Genomic DNA, 18,504 nt, shown 5'->3' with positions numbered 1-18,504 from the left:
AAGCAAAGATAAGAGCAATAATATACTTTGTTCCTCTATTCTAATAAATCTTTATTGGAAAATCTTTATTTGAATCTTTACTGGAAGATTCAAATAAAAATATTTGCTAGAGAAATCCAATAAACAGGAACACTTCTTCCTTGAGGATGATTCATTTACTAGACAGTAACATCTACTATAAGAGAATACAGTCTAAATATTGCAGAATCCCAAATCAATAGGAAAAATCCAAATAAATGCAACATTGCACTGAAACTTGCAAAAGGAACCAAACAGAAGCACTGGAAAAAAAAGTGGAGAGTTAACATGTCTCTGGAAAATGTCTTACAGCAATTGCAAGATGCAGATGAAAGCTCCGCATTTCCTGATGGACATCAAAGCACTGATAATGAAGAAACAGAGTACCATTGTAGCACCGAGGAAGATTAGCTCTTACATGAATGAATCTGTACTTCATTCATGCCACCTAGAGCAATTCTGCTCTGCTACTATAAGACAAGCACTTTTTTAAAATAGTTCAGCTTCACAGAATCTCCAAGAATATCCTTGTCAATGTCAATGCCAAAAAAAGATTTATCCTCCTACAGACAGTGTTGGTAACGCTGGTTTGTGGAAATTACTATTCATTTTTGTAAATGGCTTGTTTTGCTTCTATCCTACCCATAATATACAGAATATTTCCAGGCAATGTCTCATCCACGTACTGACCAAGCCCAGACTCAGCTTGATTGGATGGATCTAGTCTTGAGGGCAGCCATTCTTTGGGTCTGGCCTCAATAACCTGTAGTAATTACTTTCAACAAATTACATTTTATTTGACAAGATGCAAGAACTGTTTACAGGACAAATGCAGTTCTCAGGATGACTATAAGACAAAGAAAATACTGATAAACGGGAATGTGCTTGAAAGAACAACACATATTAATTAAAATCCCACTCAACTTAGTTCATCTCACATCTACTGAGTACTCTGCTTAAGAGCAGATTGAGGGAAGAACAAACAACTGAATCTGTCTGTTGCAAAAAATATTACTCTGGGTAGTAAAAGCCACTGCCTTCAAAGTCACCTGTAGGACAAATAGCCAAAACATTGGTAATCAACTCCTCAGAGGCTCAGCTGCTCCCATGTGTCTCAGGACACAAGAGAACAAAAACAATTAGACATACTGAAGGCAGCAGGAAGGGTGGGAGCTCATTGTTACAGGGCAACTACTTAAAATGTATTTCCAGGTGCTCCAAAATCTCGAGATAACCTCAAGGATGTTGAGGGAAATAATAACAATCTGTTCTCCAGGCCCTGAACAATCTTAGGAAGCCACTAGAAGTATGACAGCAGGGACAGAGATGGTGCCAGATGGTGAAACTTTTTCTAGTTTTAGATAATAATCATAATTGCTTCCCATGCTCACTCCAGCCAAACTGGCACTCAAGCAAGGAGGACATTACACATTAGATACTGTCATCACTGTGTCCCTGAATGAGCTACCATGAGTTGAGAACAAGCACGCTGCTCAGCACACTTGTGTTAGATTAGGCAAATGCAAACTGACAAATATGATGATCTGGGTAAGATAATTATCATGGAACTATCATCTGTTCTCCTAGAGAACATTCAGGGAACCTCTGCCAACCACATGATGGTATGGGATTAGTACTCTTTGGCAGTTGCCAATATCTTTCCATCAACTGAAAATGCCAGATACAGATAATCAGATTCTAGCACCGTAAACTAGTAACTGCCCAGCACTAGAGCCTGGGTGGTTATTACTTAATTTTCTACACACAATGCTTCTTGGGCCCTACAGCAGCATTACTTCACAAATTTGCTACACCAGGCACCACAAGAAATAAAATAAAATAAGATGAGCCTATCTAACCAGTTTCACATCCTGTTTTCTATAGTGGTCAGCCAGATGAGTCTGAACCCTCGATTCTTTCAATCCCTGCTTCAGAGCTATCATTATGTTTCCATCCAACCTTGCCCCAATATTACAAGGGTCAAAATAAAGAACCACGTACACTAGTCTGAATTCCACAGAGAAAGAATAGGAAGTAAATGTAATTTGAAAATTCACACACACACAACCTGCTCCCTGATTTTTGTGCCTACGCTTTTTGTCTAAGATGGAGCAGATGTGCTCTAAGACTGACACAGAAGCGGCCTTGTTCAGACAGACGCTTATGCCCAAAGAAACAAAACTAATCATTTTAGACTTGCTAGGCAACTTTCCTCTGATCTAGCTAATTCTTGTTTTGGTGGTAACAGTACTAATACATTTCAATGTACAATTTTGAGGTGCTTAAGTTGTTCTGTACACAGCTTTGGAAACAATCTAATTACCCTATAAAATAACAAGAGGGTGGTTATATATCAATAATTTTTGAACATGACATAATATGTTCACAGCAATGATCACATTTTGGAGTATGGAGATATAAACATTTGTACACAATAGTTTCAATTAGTGGGATTCCCTATATTCAGCTGCAGGTTTAGGGTGAGCTATCTCATACAAAATTATATTAGTTTGGCAGATCCAAGCAATAAGGCCTCATTTCTGCAGCATCACATTTATTGCCTCTTGGGTACCCAGAAACTTCAGGACCCAAGAGATTCTACTTGCTAAGGAAGAACAACCACTCACCAAATATTACTCTGAAATGTCAGAACAGGTGTTTATACTCACCAAACCGTTTTCTTGTCCACCAGTGGGGCTCTTTAATTGCCGAAAATCTCACATCAGGATGTAACCTGAGTCTGTCATAAAGATCTGTTGTCCCACACTTTGGCTGACCTATGATGTAAAAATGGGGAAGACAGCGAAGCCGATAATGCTTGTCCTTGTAATGATACAAATGATTCCAAAATACCTTCCTAAGGTAATCAAATATTGTCCGGAAACGTTTGGAATATAATGCGTAGGAGTTTGTAGCATAAGGATTTCTGGTAGTGTTTCCTTGGTACTCTTCATACCAGCAGGGATTCTTGCTGTTTGAAAGAAACTTGCTAGGAATTACTGAGAACATCTGCAACATAAAGCAGGAAAGTTTTAGTTAATGCAGTAGAAAAGTATAGTAGTATGTTTCCATTCTTTTTACATTCCAGTAACATTGTATTAGCTGCCATATATTGCTGCTCAGCTCCAGGACCAGGAAAATATGTAGAGCTGGCAGTGGAGAGGAATACATTTGTGTACTCCAGCTATGAAACACACTCACACACTAATGACTATCTAGCTTGCATCCTATTGGTGCACCATTTGGCCAAAGGCATCCTGTTTCAGGGCCCATTGTCAGCTGACCCCTCATTCTGTTTATCTCGAAATTAGTCAAAAGGGGAGGAGTGTTGCCATTTTCATTCGGCAAAGATTCGATTGGCTACAACAGGAAATTTTAAAGGCTCAACCCTCTTATTTCTTTCACTGTGACACCTTAAAGACATTGTAATCATCTACTTTCTATAATGTTCCCCATAATATTTGGACAGCCACATTGCCCTCCTCATATAGCCTGACTAAAAGAGAATTTGTTCATATATGTACAGCCCATCCACTAAAATTATACACCACTGTTCCTATCTATCTAACCATCCAAGTAAACTGCAGATCCCAAAAAAAGCAGCAGCAGACATGAAGGGAATCCTCCATAGGCTGCAACTTGTCCTGGAACTATGCTAGTATTTTAAAAAAATCCCAAGGCTTTGTAGACAATGTATGAGATTTTTCATATTATTGCTGTTCATCACAGTACCTGTGATGCAATATCTGGAGTACATGTTCTGTCCCCCACGCTAACTTTCAAGTACCCAATTTTTGGTGAGAACAAAGTTGGAAACTCACAACAAAATAATTTAATTGTATGAAAGATCAGTGTCCTAATTCTTCCTGGGGTCTGACTAATAACTGAATAAGGAACAGATGGGGGCTCAGAACCTAACTGATAGTCTATTGATTACTTTCAAAGAGATCTTCATTTCTGGCCTCTTTCCTGTGTCCTTAATCTGGCTTTGTCTTCTTAAACTTAGTTTCCTCAACCTTGAACTGGAGTTTCCTAAACCTTAAACTTCTTAAACTGAGTTTCCTCAACCTTAGATATGAAAAATGTTGCAGCCTTTAGCCTCCTGGCATCCTTTGACTAACTAAATGGCTGCAAAGGAGTTGCTCAGAAGGACTGCAAGTGCTATCTCTGGGTATAGGGTTCTTAAAGGACAGTGTCTAATTAGGGTTCCCTCCCACAGAAAACAATACAAAAAATAACCGAACTCATTCTAACCAAGGGGACAATTAAGGCTTGACAAAGAAAACAAAAAAGCCTCTGTGGGGGCATGGCAGTACACATAAACAAAGCCAAATGATTGCCTAATAATAATAATAATAATAATAATAATAATATAAAATGAAATGTATCTGCATGCTCTCTAAACAATAAATCTCAGTATCCTAATTTAAGGGGACAACTGTCCAAATTGTCAAGCCCACCACCCTCAAGAAAACAAAACTTACTCACGTGCATTTCTTGTTTCTTCAGATCTTCCAGGTCTGGAAGATGTCTGGTTATGAATTCAATGTTTGAAGTAATAGTATCAATGACTATTTTAATGCTTGGATAATCCTTTGCATATGAAATATTCATTTTAGATGTTTGGTAATGGTCTTTCATGTCACCAAGACTCTCATTGTCCAAGTCTGAATTGCTGGTAAAAGTTCCATAACGGAGCACTGGCTGTATCAGCAAGAGGCCACCCTTAGCTCCAGTCAATATATACGATGCCATCACTAGCATCATTATTATTAATCCAAACATTAAGCTGCATAGCTTCCCTTTCTTCAAGCAAAACAGTCCAGTCCAGCTCTCATTGTGAACAGTCCTTACTTCCAAAACTGCAAGCAAGTTCATCTGTTTGCTATCCAAGTGCAACAGAACTTTATTTTCTCCTCTGCATAGAGGATGCTTCTGGATATTGTGACTTTGTCCCTGACACCTGAAACACTGTTTGTGCAAGTCATTTGGTAACAATGCTATGCAACAATGAATGCAATGCCTCATATTAATACTAACAAGGATATTGATTTAAGGAGGCATTTATAGCAGTCAGACAGAAAGCTCAAATGAATTTAAGTCATATTCTACAATCAAAATTCTTAGTGTCCTTATACAATCAATTTGAAGTCAGAAGTTTAAAAAATGTAACACTTGAATGGAAAATGAATTTTAAGAAGTGTGTTATACATAGGTATTTGAATCAATGGTATATAAAGAAGTTACTAACAAAAAACTCAGGTATTCCCCATTGAACAAAATGAAGATAATGGGATTTCATTGCACTGAGCAAAAATAAACAAAAAACACTGTAAATCTATCATCCTTGAATTTCATTAAAAATTAAAAAATAGCTAGGTGAAAGAATATATTCCTTTGAGTTTTAAATATAGTCCTTTAAATGCAAAGTCTACAGCAGAGGAATTCTTTGAAGTTCCATTTTTTTATCACACTGCTTGGGAAGATTTTGTCATATAACCTAAAAGAAAACAGAGAAATAAAATAATTAAATCAAATAATCAAATATCTACATGAAAGGCAAATTCAGTTATTAATCACTGCACCAAATAATGGACTAGCAATAATCAAAACATTAGCACTGGACTGCTAATGGGATCTGATGCATTTGAGTGAATTTGTTGAACCACACAGTTTACTTTCTTTTATATTAATGATTTTGATAGTACAAACCATTCCCTGGAAATTTGTTAAAATTCATCAAGCTCACAAATATGTGAGGATGTTATAGTTTACAAATTACAATTATGAAATTAGTTAATAATAATAATAATAATAATAGCTTCAGTTATATCCACCTCAGCTCCCAAAAGAACTCAGGGCAGCTAACAAGGCTACAATAGTGCAATCAGAACATATAAAATATACAACAAAAACAAAATTAGAACTCATCAATAAAAATAAACATTAATAATTAGTAGACATGTGCGTAGTAACCATTTCTGCCATTTAATCTGTGTTTTTGTACTGTTTCTTTCATTTGGATGGCATGATACAATAAACCCCCCTCCGGGATGAAAATAACCATGAAATGAAATGAAAGTTTGAATGGTAACCATTTGTGCACCTTCTTTTCGTGAGCACAGTTTAATCCTTTTTATTAACCCCGCAGCAAACAAAAATAAAACCCTAATTTACTCTCCTCTTCTAGGAGGTCATCATTCGTCCTTATCTCCATGTGGGAAGCCTCCTTAAAATGCCTTGGATAGTGCATGTGTGACTCCTTCTCCCTCCTCCTTGGCTCCTGGAGCTGCCCTGGCACCGCCTTGGTTCATTGCTTGCTGCTGTTGCCTCCATCTCTCATGCAAGGAAGGCACCTCCAGCCCCTTTCTCCTTTACACCTCTTACTCTAGACTAAAGCCAGGCAGCAGCAGCAGCAATGACCCAAGCCACCAGTGGCAGCTCCAAGAACCAAAGAGGAGGAAGGAGGAGAGGGTAAGAAGTGTGAAGGAGATAGAGGAGAGGTATTGGAGGTGCTTTCCTTGCATGAGAGACAGAGGAGAAGGAGAAGGGCACACAGCACAGCTGCAGCAAGCACGGGCCCAAGGTGGCAGTTCTCCAAGACAAACCATGTCATTGCCAGAAATGATGGGAAAGGGAGGGGAATCCCCACCCCATTGCTGCCAGTTAAAGAATAAGTGAGTGGGGCTGGGCACTGGGCTGTGTGTATGGTGAGTGTGTGGGTGCATCATTTGGAAGGGAAAAAATGGTGCCTTCCCTCCTCCTGGTGCTCCTAGAGAAGTTAGAAGACAGAGCCAGCAGGGGGAAGAGGAAATGTTTTAAAAAAGACTTTATTTGTAGAAAGAAAAAAATCCTGACAAATCGGGGAATGACCCAACCGTTATAAAACTTGGTGAGCTAAGAGTGGTAGATGTGCCCACCATGTGTGGTGATTTTCACTCCTCTAGTCCTAAAACCGAGGAGAAGGAGAGTCTAGGAAGGTTGCCCATGTTGGCCAATGGTCCAAAAATGTTCAGGAGAGGTGCTCAAAAACATACACTGGGCCTAACAAATGAAACAAACAGAAATGGATAGTGATTCCATAGAAATGTACAAGACTAGTAATTAGTAACAATCTTTACGAAGTAGGAATATCTTAGGAGCGGCATTAATTGATAATCTATTCTTCTCAAGATCAATATAGTATATTCAGTCTCCCTAGAAACAATCCACTGAATTGCAGATAAAAGCTAATATTCAAAAAATAGCAAATTTCAAGAGGAAATATGCTGTTTAAAGAGGCTTGAATGGTTCATTATCTGATCTGATACAGGAAAAGGTAGTTGGGCATTCAAGGATCCACAATGTCTCCTATTGTTTAAAGCAGCTTCCACAGTACTAGAACTCTTTATGCCCTATAACAGTGATGGGTAACCTTTTGAGCTTGGTGTGTCAAAATTTGCCAAAAACCTGAGCATAACTTGGGTGGGGTGTCAACTTCGAGAAAAAACCCTCATAATTTTGCAATATTTATAGTTTAAATAAGAAAAATGTATATTCCATGCTGAGTTATGGAGTGAACAATGCTCAAACATGCAGATGTTAAATGTTTAGAGCCTTTTACAAATTTAAGGATGGAATTAGATTGGCTCTTATAAGGTGTACTTCTCTGTATGCGACTGCATGTGGCCATGTGTCATCAAAAATAGCCATGCGTGTCAGTGCTGAAACACGTGTCATAGGTTCACCATCATGGCCCTATAATATGCACAAAGTTCAATGAATGGTTTTGGAGGCAAGGTGCATTATTTATTTATTTTATTTATTTACTTTATTTGTATACCGTCCCTCTCAGCCTCTCAGCCTTGCGGCAACTCCAGGCAGTTTACAAGGCAAAATTCAATGCCACAAATACAAATACAATTTAAAACATTAACATCAATAAAATCATAACAATATCAATAAAAACATAAGTCAGTAAATCCTCAATAAAAACATGCATCAGGTGCATCAAAATGTAATCGGATTTATGGCTGAATATGTAAGAGAAAGAGACACCACTGACTGAGTGTTCTGATCTTGGTGGTTTCAGTCTGACAATCTGTTTCATAGAATCATAGAATCATAGAATCAAAGAGTTGGAAGATAGGCTCTGGTTCATCTTCTAGGCTCTGGTTTTTCAATTTAAAACACTGTAACTCCATGCTGTGAATATCTTTGGAGACTGGGGAAGTTGTGAATCCAGTAGGTCCAAGAATACCCACCTAACGTGTACCTTTCCTTTCTGTCTGAGATGGAGTTCTGACTGAACAGGACTTTCCAAGACTGAATCTTGCCTTTCAAGGAAGGATTATCATCAATTATTGCAAAGGAGGTTTTGCTCCTTTTTATAGCCTCCCTGATGCTGTATTAGGATCAGAGGATTGCAACCTAAATTAATTAATGTGTTTAACAGAATCATCTTTCAATGAGACAGCAACATTTTTGATATTTTAAAATACCTTCAAAATATATTTCACATAGGATGCCTTTTGGGCAATCTTACATATGCAACTACATATCATACACCAAAAAATTGAACTCAGCAATCTCTGTCATGCTAAATTAAAAGTAGCATATCACAAGTTATTTTAACTAGGTGCTATTCCCATATCAAAAAATGAATGGCTAATGTACTGTGAAGGATCTTCTCCACAAATAAGGCATTGTCTTCTGGCAATGAGGCTTCAAAAAGCAAAACGTTTTCTGCTGAAGTAGAATCATTTTTTAAAACTTTTTCTCTCCAAACTGCATGTCTAATTATGGGAAATAGTTTGCTGATCAACTAAGCAACTTGTACACAAAAAAAAACCCCAAAATTATTTTGCTGTTTTTTGTTCCAGTCCTAAAGACTCTTTAAGATGTTGATTTTTAAAGCTCAAAGAAAACTGTATATTCCTCAGCTACCCTAAAGATGGAAAGTCCAAGCAGCTCCTGAACTTTGAAACCAAGGGGACTCTTCCATCCCTGAGCTTTTCTGATGTAGTGCAGTGTAATTCCCAGTCCAAGCTTAGGCAAATTTCTTTGTGTGCTTTTTAAAATCTTCTCATGAGACTACATTATTCAGATTGCAAAATAGAAGAAAGCTTGGTCCCAAAGGAAATCAGTCAGAATTCAAAATGCTTCAAGCAGTCTATTTTATTTAAACAACTGCGCTTATAGCTACTTGTGAGTTGCACCAAGCTTTTCAGGGTATAACTTCTTGATAAATATGAGAAAAGGAGCTGCATGTAAATACCCAAGATTCATAATTGGCGTTGAAGATATGCAGGCATCTTTTATCTATGATTTCCTAGCACATCTAGTATACACTGAAAAGCCAGCATTCAGTAACGGTTTGAGCAATGGACCACACTGTGGAGATCTGGGTTCAAACCCTGATGAGTGAAGGTTAGGCAAGTCCCATTCTCCCAGCCTCAGAAAAAGTAAACATTATCTGGACACGTCTGTCAGAAATATTAAATATTAACTACGTATTTTTATTACAAAAATGTAATTACATGGTTAAATGGATGCAATAACTCAGCAAAAGCTGCAGTTCAATATAAGCAGGTATCCCTGTAGCTTAGTAGCCCTCAGTTTGTGAGTGGCCTCTGTGGGAGAAGAGCCTCAGTGTGTTAGTATGCCTCCGTATGAGAACGCCTCAGAGTTAGTAGGCCTCAGTGTGTGAGAGGCCTGGTGTGAGAAGACACCCTAGGTTGAGGACCATTGTGTGTGAAGCTTCAATGTGAAGGCTGGTGTGTGTAAAAAGCTACTGTGTGCAGCTCTTGTGTAACTTCTGAGTGAGAAGAGGCTCTGTGAGAGTGAAGCTGTTTATCTGTATGAGAAAGAAGTCCAGCGTGGAAGCAAAGAAGGAAGCGTAAAGAACTTTATTTGTGTTATGGAAACCTTCTTCTTGTAAATAGCGCAATCATATTATTTTGCTATAAAGAAAAGACTCCTATGGAAGATATAACATTGGTCTGTGCATTTTTGTTATTTGTATCACTTTTGGCTACTGGTGCTGGATCACACTGCTGCTACTGTACATTATGAGGATCATCTTTTGTTAATAAGCCCACTCACCCAATGAAGTATTGCCAAGAAAACCCCATGATAGGTTCACTTTAGGGTTGCCATAAACCAGAAACAATTTGAAGGCACACAACAACAACGGCAACAACAACAACAACAACAACAGATACAGACTTGAATGAAAAGGGTCTCCTTATGAGATGTTAAATATGCAGCATTTACTAAATCTTTCTCTACTTATAATATTCAGGCTCTTACAAAAGTAATCAAAATCTAATAAGCCTGCAGGCATACTGTTGTATGATCACAAAATGTCTATAATTAAATTAGGAAGGAACAGAAAGTGGCTTGTGGTGTGTTTACAAGAATACAGAATTGTGCATTCTCTGAAGAGGACTTCAGAAATCTCTCTTTGTTTTTAAAGGAAATTCTGGATAAGGACACAAAAAGCATTAATTAGAATTATACATATGCTCTACAAAGAATAGAGAAACTCTTAGAAATGAGTTAATCAGTGTTTCAATAGGATTGTTCACATCAGTAAAAAACACAAATGGCTGGATTTTACTGGCACTGACTGGATTTTAACTAAAAGTGGTGAACGAAAGGGGAAAAGGAAGGGAAATATAAAAATGCACATTATGAATGTATAAATTAAGTACAAGACTGTAAGTGGGATGATATAAGAAAACCTGAAAACATCTTTTAACAGGGGATTACAAGGATTAATGTCATTGTGATTGGAAGGTGTTTTTACTCAAGGACTACAACTTCTGAAGCAGTATCAGGAAATTGTAGTGTTGCATCTTTAAATACATAAACATGAAATGTTACATCTTATAAAGGAGCTCCCCTTCCCCTCAGATTGTCTATCCCTGCCCCCCCCCACTTCTAACTGACCCAACCCCCCTCTACTCTATACTTCTATCGTTAAGTAATCAATCCCTATACTATCTGTCTAAAGCTAATGATATATTATCATAATCATGTAAACTATTTTTAAAAAATTAAATAAAAATTATTAAAAATATAAAAGAACTATAATCATAAAATCAGAAGCAATTTTCCACTTAAAGATTTGTTTCAAAAATTATGTATGAACTTTTTTGAACACTGTACTACATATGTGAGAATAAAGTTAGCTCAAGCCATTCATATTTGCTAGGGTGAGAGTACAAGACACCCAGAAATGTAGAAAAACCATAAATAAAAAACACTTTCTAAAAACTTGAGATAAAAGCTCTCTAGGAATCTCTAGGTCTTTTCAGCCTGACCAATTGTCACCAGTAGTTGGTTTTCCAAGTCTTCCCTCATCTGTCATATATTAGTTCATGTTCAGTGATTTGATACACTTTAAAACCCAAATACTTTTTAACTACTTTTATGTACTGAATCCTAGAGGGTAATTGATTTGACTTGGCAATGAAATCCAAATTAACACCAGTTCTGTTCTCTTCCACATCTATTGCCCTGCTCTCAACCTTCTTCAGAAACAGGAAGATTAACACAATTCTTCTTCTTTTAAAAAACACACTACTTTGTTAATAGATTTGAAATTTTTCTTCAAAGATGAAAAATTGTCCAAGGTACTGTAACTGAAGCCAGACAAAGCTTGTATGAGTGACATTCATTCTCATTCTTCCAAAAATGAACTGTCAAAACTTTATTACAGAATCTAGGACTGTGAATATTGCCTTAGGCTTTGAAGTCTCGCTCATTCCGTTCTCCCCAAAAGCTAATTTATTATGACACTTCGTATGGAAATAAAATGAAGAGGAATTTATGGGGATGCTATTGGAATTTTTGGAATGCTTTTGAAAAAATGTAAGTACAACTAGTGCAATTTGAATAGGAAAGCAAGGTTGTAAGAATTGATAGAATCTGCAGTCAGATCCTAGCTTGATTGTGAATGAAATTTATCTTTGCCATTCCTAAACCAACAATTGATATGCCCATAAATTTATTATCTGCATTATGATAATGTTTTTTTAATAACAGCAACATAGACAAATAATATTACAAAAATCAGTGGGAAAGTTTTGCAGTAGGTGCTGAGAATAATGGCTACCAGTTCAGTCTGAACTGTTCAGACTAGACCTTTTAAAAAGTTTTGATTCTTGTATTTAGTGGTACCCTTGGTTTCACCTATGTGCATATGACAAAATACACTCACTCCAGGTAACCTATGCTTCCACCAGAAGTTACTAAAGAGTTGCCATGGAGGATCTAGCAAATTCCTAAAGAAAATGTTCTCGAGGTCCTCTATAACAACTTCCAGAGACGTTGTTTATTCAAAATGTTTTGCTATTATCCACTATTTCCATGATACATTTTGGAATGGATTGCCTATGGATGATGTGCAGGTCATACTGTATATATTTGGTGTTCCTCCCTTTGGTGGAAAGAGCATTATAAATATAATTATTATATTAAGTAGGGAAGGCATGTATTCCCGCTTCAAGTTATTGCTCCAAGATGCCCATGTTTTCTTTGTTTAAGAGAAGTTGCAGTTAGTTTGTAAATATATTTGAACAAAGGTGCTATACATTTCAAAGCCCATCTATTAATGAAATGTGATTTTAAGGTTCCAAGGGCAGTTCACACTCTGCCATCTTACTTTTATTACATGTGAATTACTCATGATAATTTTTAGGGCTATGCTATCCATCTACTAGAACTCAGCATGTTGATGGAGAACAATTGTTTGGTGCTTATGAAAGCATTTCTATGTATCTCCAAGGTATAGATGACAAGCCTCACTGCTGAATCAAATGAATTATAGATAAGCCAGTAGGAAACTATGTCACCATCAATCTAAAAGCCAAATAGTACATATTAAATAATAAATATGATTACCATGTTAGCCCAATGGCAAGAGAAGATAAATCGCAACTGGTTTAGCAAATACTTAACAATTGTTTTTTAATTTGTATTTTTGGGCTTTTGTATATGATATAAACAACTATTGTTTATCATTGCATCCTCATGAGCACTCTATAAATTCCAAGTGCACTTATACTGAAAAATAACCTAATGAATAGAGATAAGTATGGATTAGCAAAGGTACCCACACATAATATTCCTTCCAAAATCTTGCACTATGTATCATTACAGAAATTGTCTTTGAGTAATTATGTCATTACTCTTGTAACTTAGTCATATTAACCTTCATTAATTCCAGGACCTCACTTTTCTATATTTTTATGTATCTGATTCAGCAAATTAGCCAACCTAGGCATACACTGTTCATACTTCACCACTTTGAAGTCACCACTCTTTTCGATTTCTACAAACATAGATTCATGTTTCAAAATTACTGTATTTTATGGTCCAAGGAAGAGAACACAGTTTTTTGTCCAGAGTTTGAAGATAAGAATGTGAATGATTCCAGTAACCACAGGACTAATATCCAAACTTTTGATTTCATAGAATCATAGAATCAGAGTTGGAAGAGACTTCATGGGCCATCCAGCCCAATCCCCTGCCAAGAAGCAGGAATATTGCATTTAAATCACCCCTGACAGATGGCCATCCAGCCTCTGTTTAAAAGCTTCCAAAGAAGGAGCCTCCACCACACTCCGGGGCAGAGAGTTCCACTGCTGAACGGCCCTCACAGTCAGGAAGTTCTTCCTAATGTTCAGATGGAATCTCCTTTCTTGTAGTTTGAAGCCATTGTTTCGTGTCCTAGTCTCCTGGGAAGCAGAAAACAAGCTTGCTCCCTCCTCCCTGTGGCTTCCTCTCATATATTTATACATGGCTATCATATCTCCTCTCAGCCTTCTCTTCTTCAGGCTAAACATGCCCAGCTCCTTAAGCTGCTCCTCATAGGGCTTGTTCTCCAGACCCTTGATTATTTTAGTCGCCCTCCTCTGGACACATTGCAGCTTGTCAATATCTCTCTTGAATTGTGGTGCCCAGAATTGGACACAATATTCCAGGTGTGGTCTAACCAAAGCAGAATAGAGGAGTAGCATTACTTCACTAGATTTATCCATATTCAACAAAAAAAAATCCTTTCTAAGCATTTCCCAGGTCCTCCAGCATGGCTCTATGGCAGTGATTCTCAACCTGGGGTCCCCAGATGTTTTTGGCCTACAACTCCCAGAAATCCCAGCTGTTAGAGAATCACTGCTCTATGGTATTCCCGAGCAAGATGTCCCTTTTTAAAATAAGTTCACTATTATCTATAATTCTGCATATCCACATATGATCCAGGAACATTTTCCCGATAGCTACAGGACCCATGCTGTACTTTATATTTCTAAATCATTACAAACAGCCTAGGCTCATACTGGTAGATGTCTCTAGTTCTTCACCAGAGCTGCATTCAGTTAAAGTGACATAACATTTATTTTCATATTTCATTGTTGATTTTGCCATCCAATAAAATTTGAGCTCTGTTTCCTCAACAATCATCTTATTCATCCCATACAATCTTACTGAGCACTATTGTATATGTGATTTGTTCTTATGTACTTTCACGTAAGTTTTGATCTGTGACAGCCTTATTATGGATGACTGACCTCCATCACAAAAGGCTATTAACAGCTGTGTGGAGATCTCTCAAATACAGTGTCATGATCTCCTTGATTGAGTTAATTTCGCTGTAATTCAGTTTTCTCTTTTTCCTACCACTTTCAATTTTACTGACAATTCTCATCTTAGCCTATAAGTCATGTCATCTCACAACATGTCTAAGGTTCTCATTTTGTCATTTTTTGCCTTGATTTGATCTTGGATCCATTTATTTGACTTTTTGGCCCTAGTGGTTTTCTATTACAAATATCTGTGGAACTTTCCTCCAGTCACATTAGAAATGCATTGATATTTTCACTGTCAACTTTCCTTACTGTTGAGCTTCCATATCCATATATAAACAATGGAAATATTAGGAGGGGTTATCCATGTGAGAACCTTATCTACTTCCTTCACAGCTACCCTTATGGGTCTGAATTGCCATCTAATGTCAATTATTTTTATTTAGCATTTTCTAAATACAATGTTGCAAGTATTTAAAGAAAAGATACACAAGAAAAGAAAAAAGATTATCATAAAGCAAACAAATAGGATATGGAAAAGAAATACATAGAAGTAGAAATGTGACTTCTGAATTTCTTTTCAGACACACATACTATAATTATATCTCTCTCTATAAAATTACATTATACACTTCTACAGATAACAAAATCCTATTAATTCTCAAAACTCACAGCTACCAAATCTATTTCTTTGTTTTTCCACAAAAAGTTAATCAAAGATTTCCAGACCTTTAAAAAGATCATGAATGGCTTTTTTCACAATTTGACCAAGCTGATAATTGGTCAATTTGTGTTAATTCATTCAATTTTATCAAGCATTCCTATGTTGGTAATAACATAGGAAAATTCTATCTTTGTGCATCTCTAGCTGCCATGCACATCCATAACACTCCCCCCGCCCCCCGCCCCCAAAAAAAAGTTCTGGTTCTTAATAGGTATTAATTTTTAAGGTCCTCTGCATCTAAGTATGTATTTGAACCCAGAACTTTTTAGTTTTTTTTTCTCACATCCACCAGATAGGTCGATGTCCATGCTGTTCACATTTCTAGCAAACATTGAAACACCACAATACATTCTAGACTATTTTTCTGTTGTCATATATCAACAATAATTTTATAGAAATTCTCTTTTAAATTGTAACTTAATGTAAATTTAAACTCCTTTAATTAATTGTGTAATTGTGTAATGTGTTAGGTTGTTAACTGTTTCTATACTGTAGCACTAAATTTTTGCTGTTCGTATTTGTTGTGAACCGCTGTGAGTTGCCTTCGGGCTGGTAACAGTGGTATATAAATAAGGTAAATAAATAAATAAATAAATTTAGCAACATTCTTCCCCATCTGAATGCTATATAGAAAATTTAGCCCATTTTATCATACAATATTTAACTTGTTCTTCTATCATATCCAATTTTATCAAAAACTCTGTATGTTTTACCAATCACATATTTTTCATCTGTATATAACCACAACTTATATAACTGCAAACTCATTTTATCTATCTTAAATTTTTCATAAAATAAGAAGCCCATTGAAAACTTTGTTCCTTTGTAAGTAGGTACTCACTCCATTTAATTTTATACTGTCTTTACAATTCTCACTAAGATCTCGGTCAGTTAAACATCTTTATTTGCCAGTTATTATCTTCTAAAATTGGCTTCTTCTGCTAAAACCCATAGAGACATCTTCTGACATAATACAGTATGTGTTTGTATCTATTCCAATTTCTTAATGAGGCATCCATATTTTGATTTCTTGACTACTGTCTTCCATTTTTATTAAAAAAAATTCTTGTGTCAGGAGCGATGTGAGAAACTGCAAGTCACTTCTGGTGTGAGAGAATTGGCCGTCTGCAAGGATGTTGCCCAGGGGACGCCTGGATGATTTGATTTTTTATCAACCTTATGGGAGGCTTCTCTCATGTCCCCGTATGAGAAGCTGGAGCTGATAGAGGGAGCTCATCCACCACCTCTCTCCGGATTCGAACCTACAACCTGTCGGTCTTCAGTCCTGCCTTCACAGGGGTTTAACCCACTGCGCCACCAGGGGCTCCATTTTGATTAATGACTCTCATAGAACAATTAATTAAACTACACAACTGTAACTGAATTGCTGTCCAGGATTTCTTGAAAAATAGAAACATAGAAGTAGGGATACGAACAGAGCTCTATAGCCTCATTCCTCATGTCATGCATGATGTATCATGTGCAGAGAGAGGCATCTACACATACAGTGAGAATATCTATATACACTCAACAATATGTGCATAGGCTGCAAGATATGCCAAGACCTTACCACAGCCATTGTGTATAATTTCCCTCTGAGGGGCCATCTATATGTGCCAGAAATGGCAATGCAATGCTGATCCGGAGTGGGGTACTCCAGGTCAGCATCACCAAAGTGTGCATAACCAGTCTCTGAGTTGGCTTGGGGACTGGCAGATATCCACACTGTACATCCCCAAGATAGCCTGGTATCTGTATAGCATCTACATAGCTAAGCAGTGTTCGAACTGGTTCAGCACCACTAGACTGCCATCCTTACCTTGCCCCACCATTTTGGTCTTAGCAGTGGCCATCAAACACAACAATGGGAGTGAGCTCTGTAGTGACGATAGCTAAAGTGATGAAGTAACACAAGAGAGGTTGAATCCCTCCCTACTTTCCTTCCTCCCTTCTCCTATTACTTGTTGTGATAGCTTTGACTCTTGTCACTAAAGGTACTGAGCTGTGACCACCCCAGGGCCAGGATGATGGGAAAGGTAAGTGCCATCCTGGTCCCTGGAAAGCCTTGAGAGTAAAGCGAGATGGCAGTGTGAATGCCACCACAGCTTTCAAATAGGAAGCGGTCCAACTGTTTATACTGGCTCAAAATATGGGTGAGCTCTGGAGTTTCAGGAAAGCTCTAGAACATCCTGTGACTTTTTTGATGTGGGAGAAGGCTGTATTAAGGAAAGAGACCCTGTCCACTGTGGGAATGCCACAGAGTCTATTTACCCTTGGGCCAAATCATATGGCCCAAGTAGTTGAGACCTAAGTGTGTGTGCTCTCCATGTGAACATTGGGACATGGCATCATACACACAGCTTCAAGCAGGCCCGTAGCCAGGATTTTAATTCGGGGGGGGGGGGATTTTTTTTCAGGGGTTTTTTTGGGGGGCTGAGTTTCGGGGGGGCTGAGTCTGAGCGAAAGAGGGTCTACCCTAGCAAACCTTTTGTATCATTATCCCAATACCCCCATGCATATGGGATATATTGAGTATGGTGATCAGATCATGATATGAATAAACATAACAGTTTAAATAATGCACCAGTAAGGCCTTCTCGTGAACCACCATGAGAATTTCGGGGGGGGGGGGCTGAAGCCCCTCAACCCCCACCCCCCCCCCCCCAGGCTACATGCCTGGCTTCAAGGAACAGGGCAACATACAGAGCCCTACTCCCCATTTGTCTTTTTACACAGAGATGGAAAACTCAGACAACACAGGAGTGAGTAGAAGAGGGCTAACACTTGAATTGTTAGTGAACTCGGTATCCTTTTAAACGACAAGTCATTGACATATGGATAATTCTGCCTCTGACTAATGAAAAGAAAATACATGCATTCCAAACTGCCCAAATTACTCCTATATCCCCAGCCCTGGGAGCTACCATTACCAGTTTTATGTATTCTGGAAGTGCTGTATTTTCCTTTCTTTGCAGTAAGTCCTTGAAGAACATATAATTCTTAATTCATCCAATTCCTTTCTCCAGATTTCAAATGTACTGTTTGTCAATACTTTCATAACTCTCTGAGGCAAGGAAAGCAAATTTTATTCATGCCTTGTTTTGTGCCATGCCAATTCAGAAAAATTTATGCAATTAAGATTCAAGTCTGTGGTGCTAATGCTGCAGATTGCTGTGCAGAGTTCCCTTGAGT

The 18,504-nt window shown here is 37.6% G+C and overlaps 1 protein-coding gene across 1 annotated transcript in view; it reads right to left on the bottom strand.

Moving 5' to 3' along the window:
* Nucleotides 1-18,504, bottom strand: part of CHST15 (carbohydrate sulfotransferase 15) — a 92,974-nt gene that overhangs the window by 17,148 nt on the left and 57,322 nt on the right. Inside the window, exons 2-3 of the mRNA XM_060768596.2 lie at nucleotides 4,507-5,518; nucleotides 2,688-3,027 (exon numbers count right to left, since the gene is read on the bottom strand). Of these exons, the coding sequence (XP_060624579.1) occupies nucleotides 2,688-3,027; nucleotides 4,507-5,046 (880 nt within the window). The 5' untranslated portion in view covers nucleotides 5,047-5,518. The remainder of the gene's footprint in view (nucleotides 1-2,687; nucleotides 3,028-4,506; nucleotides 5,519-18,504) is intronic.

This window comes from Anolis sagrei, chromosome 3, assembly GCF_037176765.1.
Source record: "Anolis sagrei isolate rAnoSag1 chromosome 3, rAnoSag1.mat, whole genome shotgun sequence".
NCBI classification, from domain to species: Eukaryota; Metazoa; Chordata; class Lepidosauria; order Squamata; family Dactyloidae; genus Anolis; species Anolis sagrei.
This window is presented reverse-complemented; position numbering and strand designations above follow the sequence as displayed.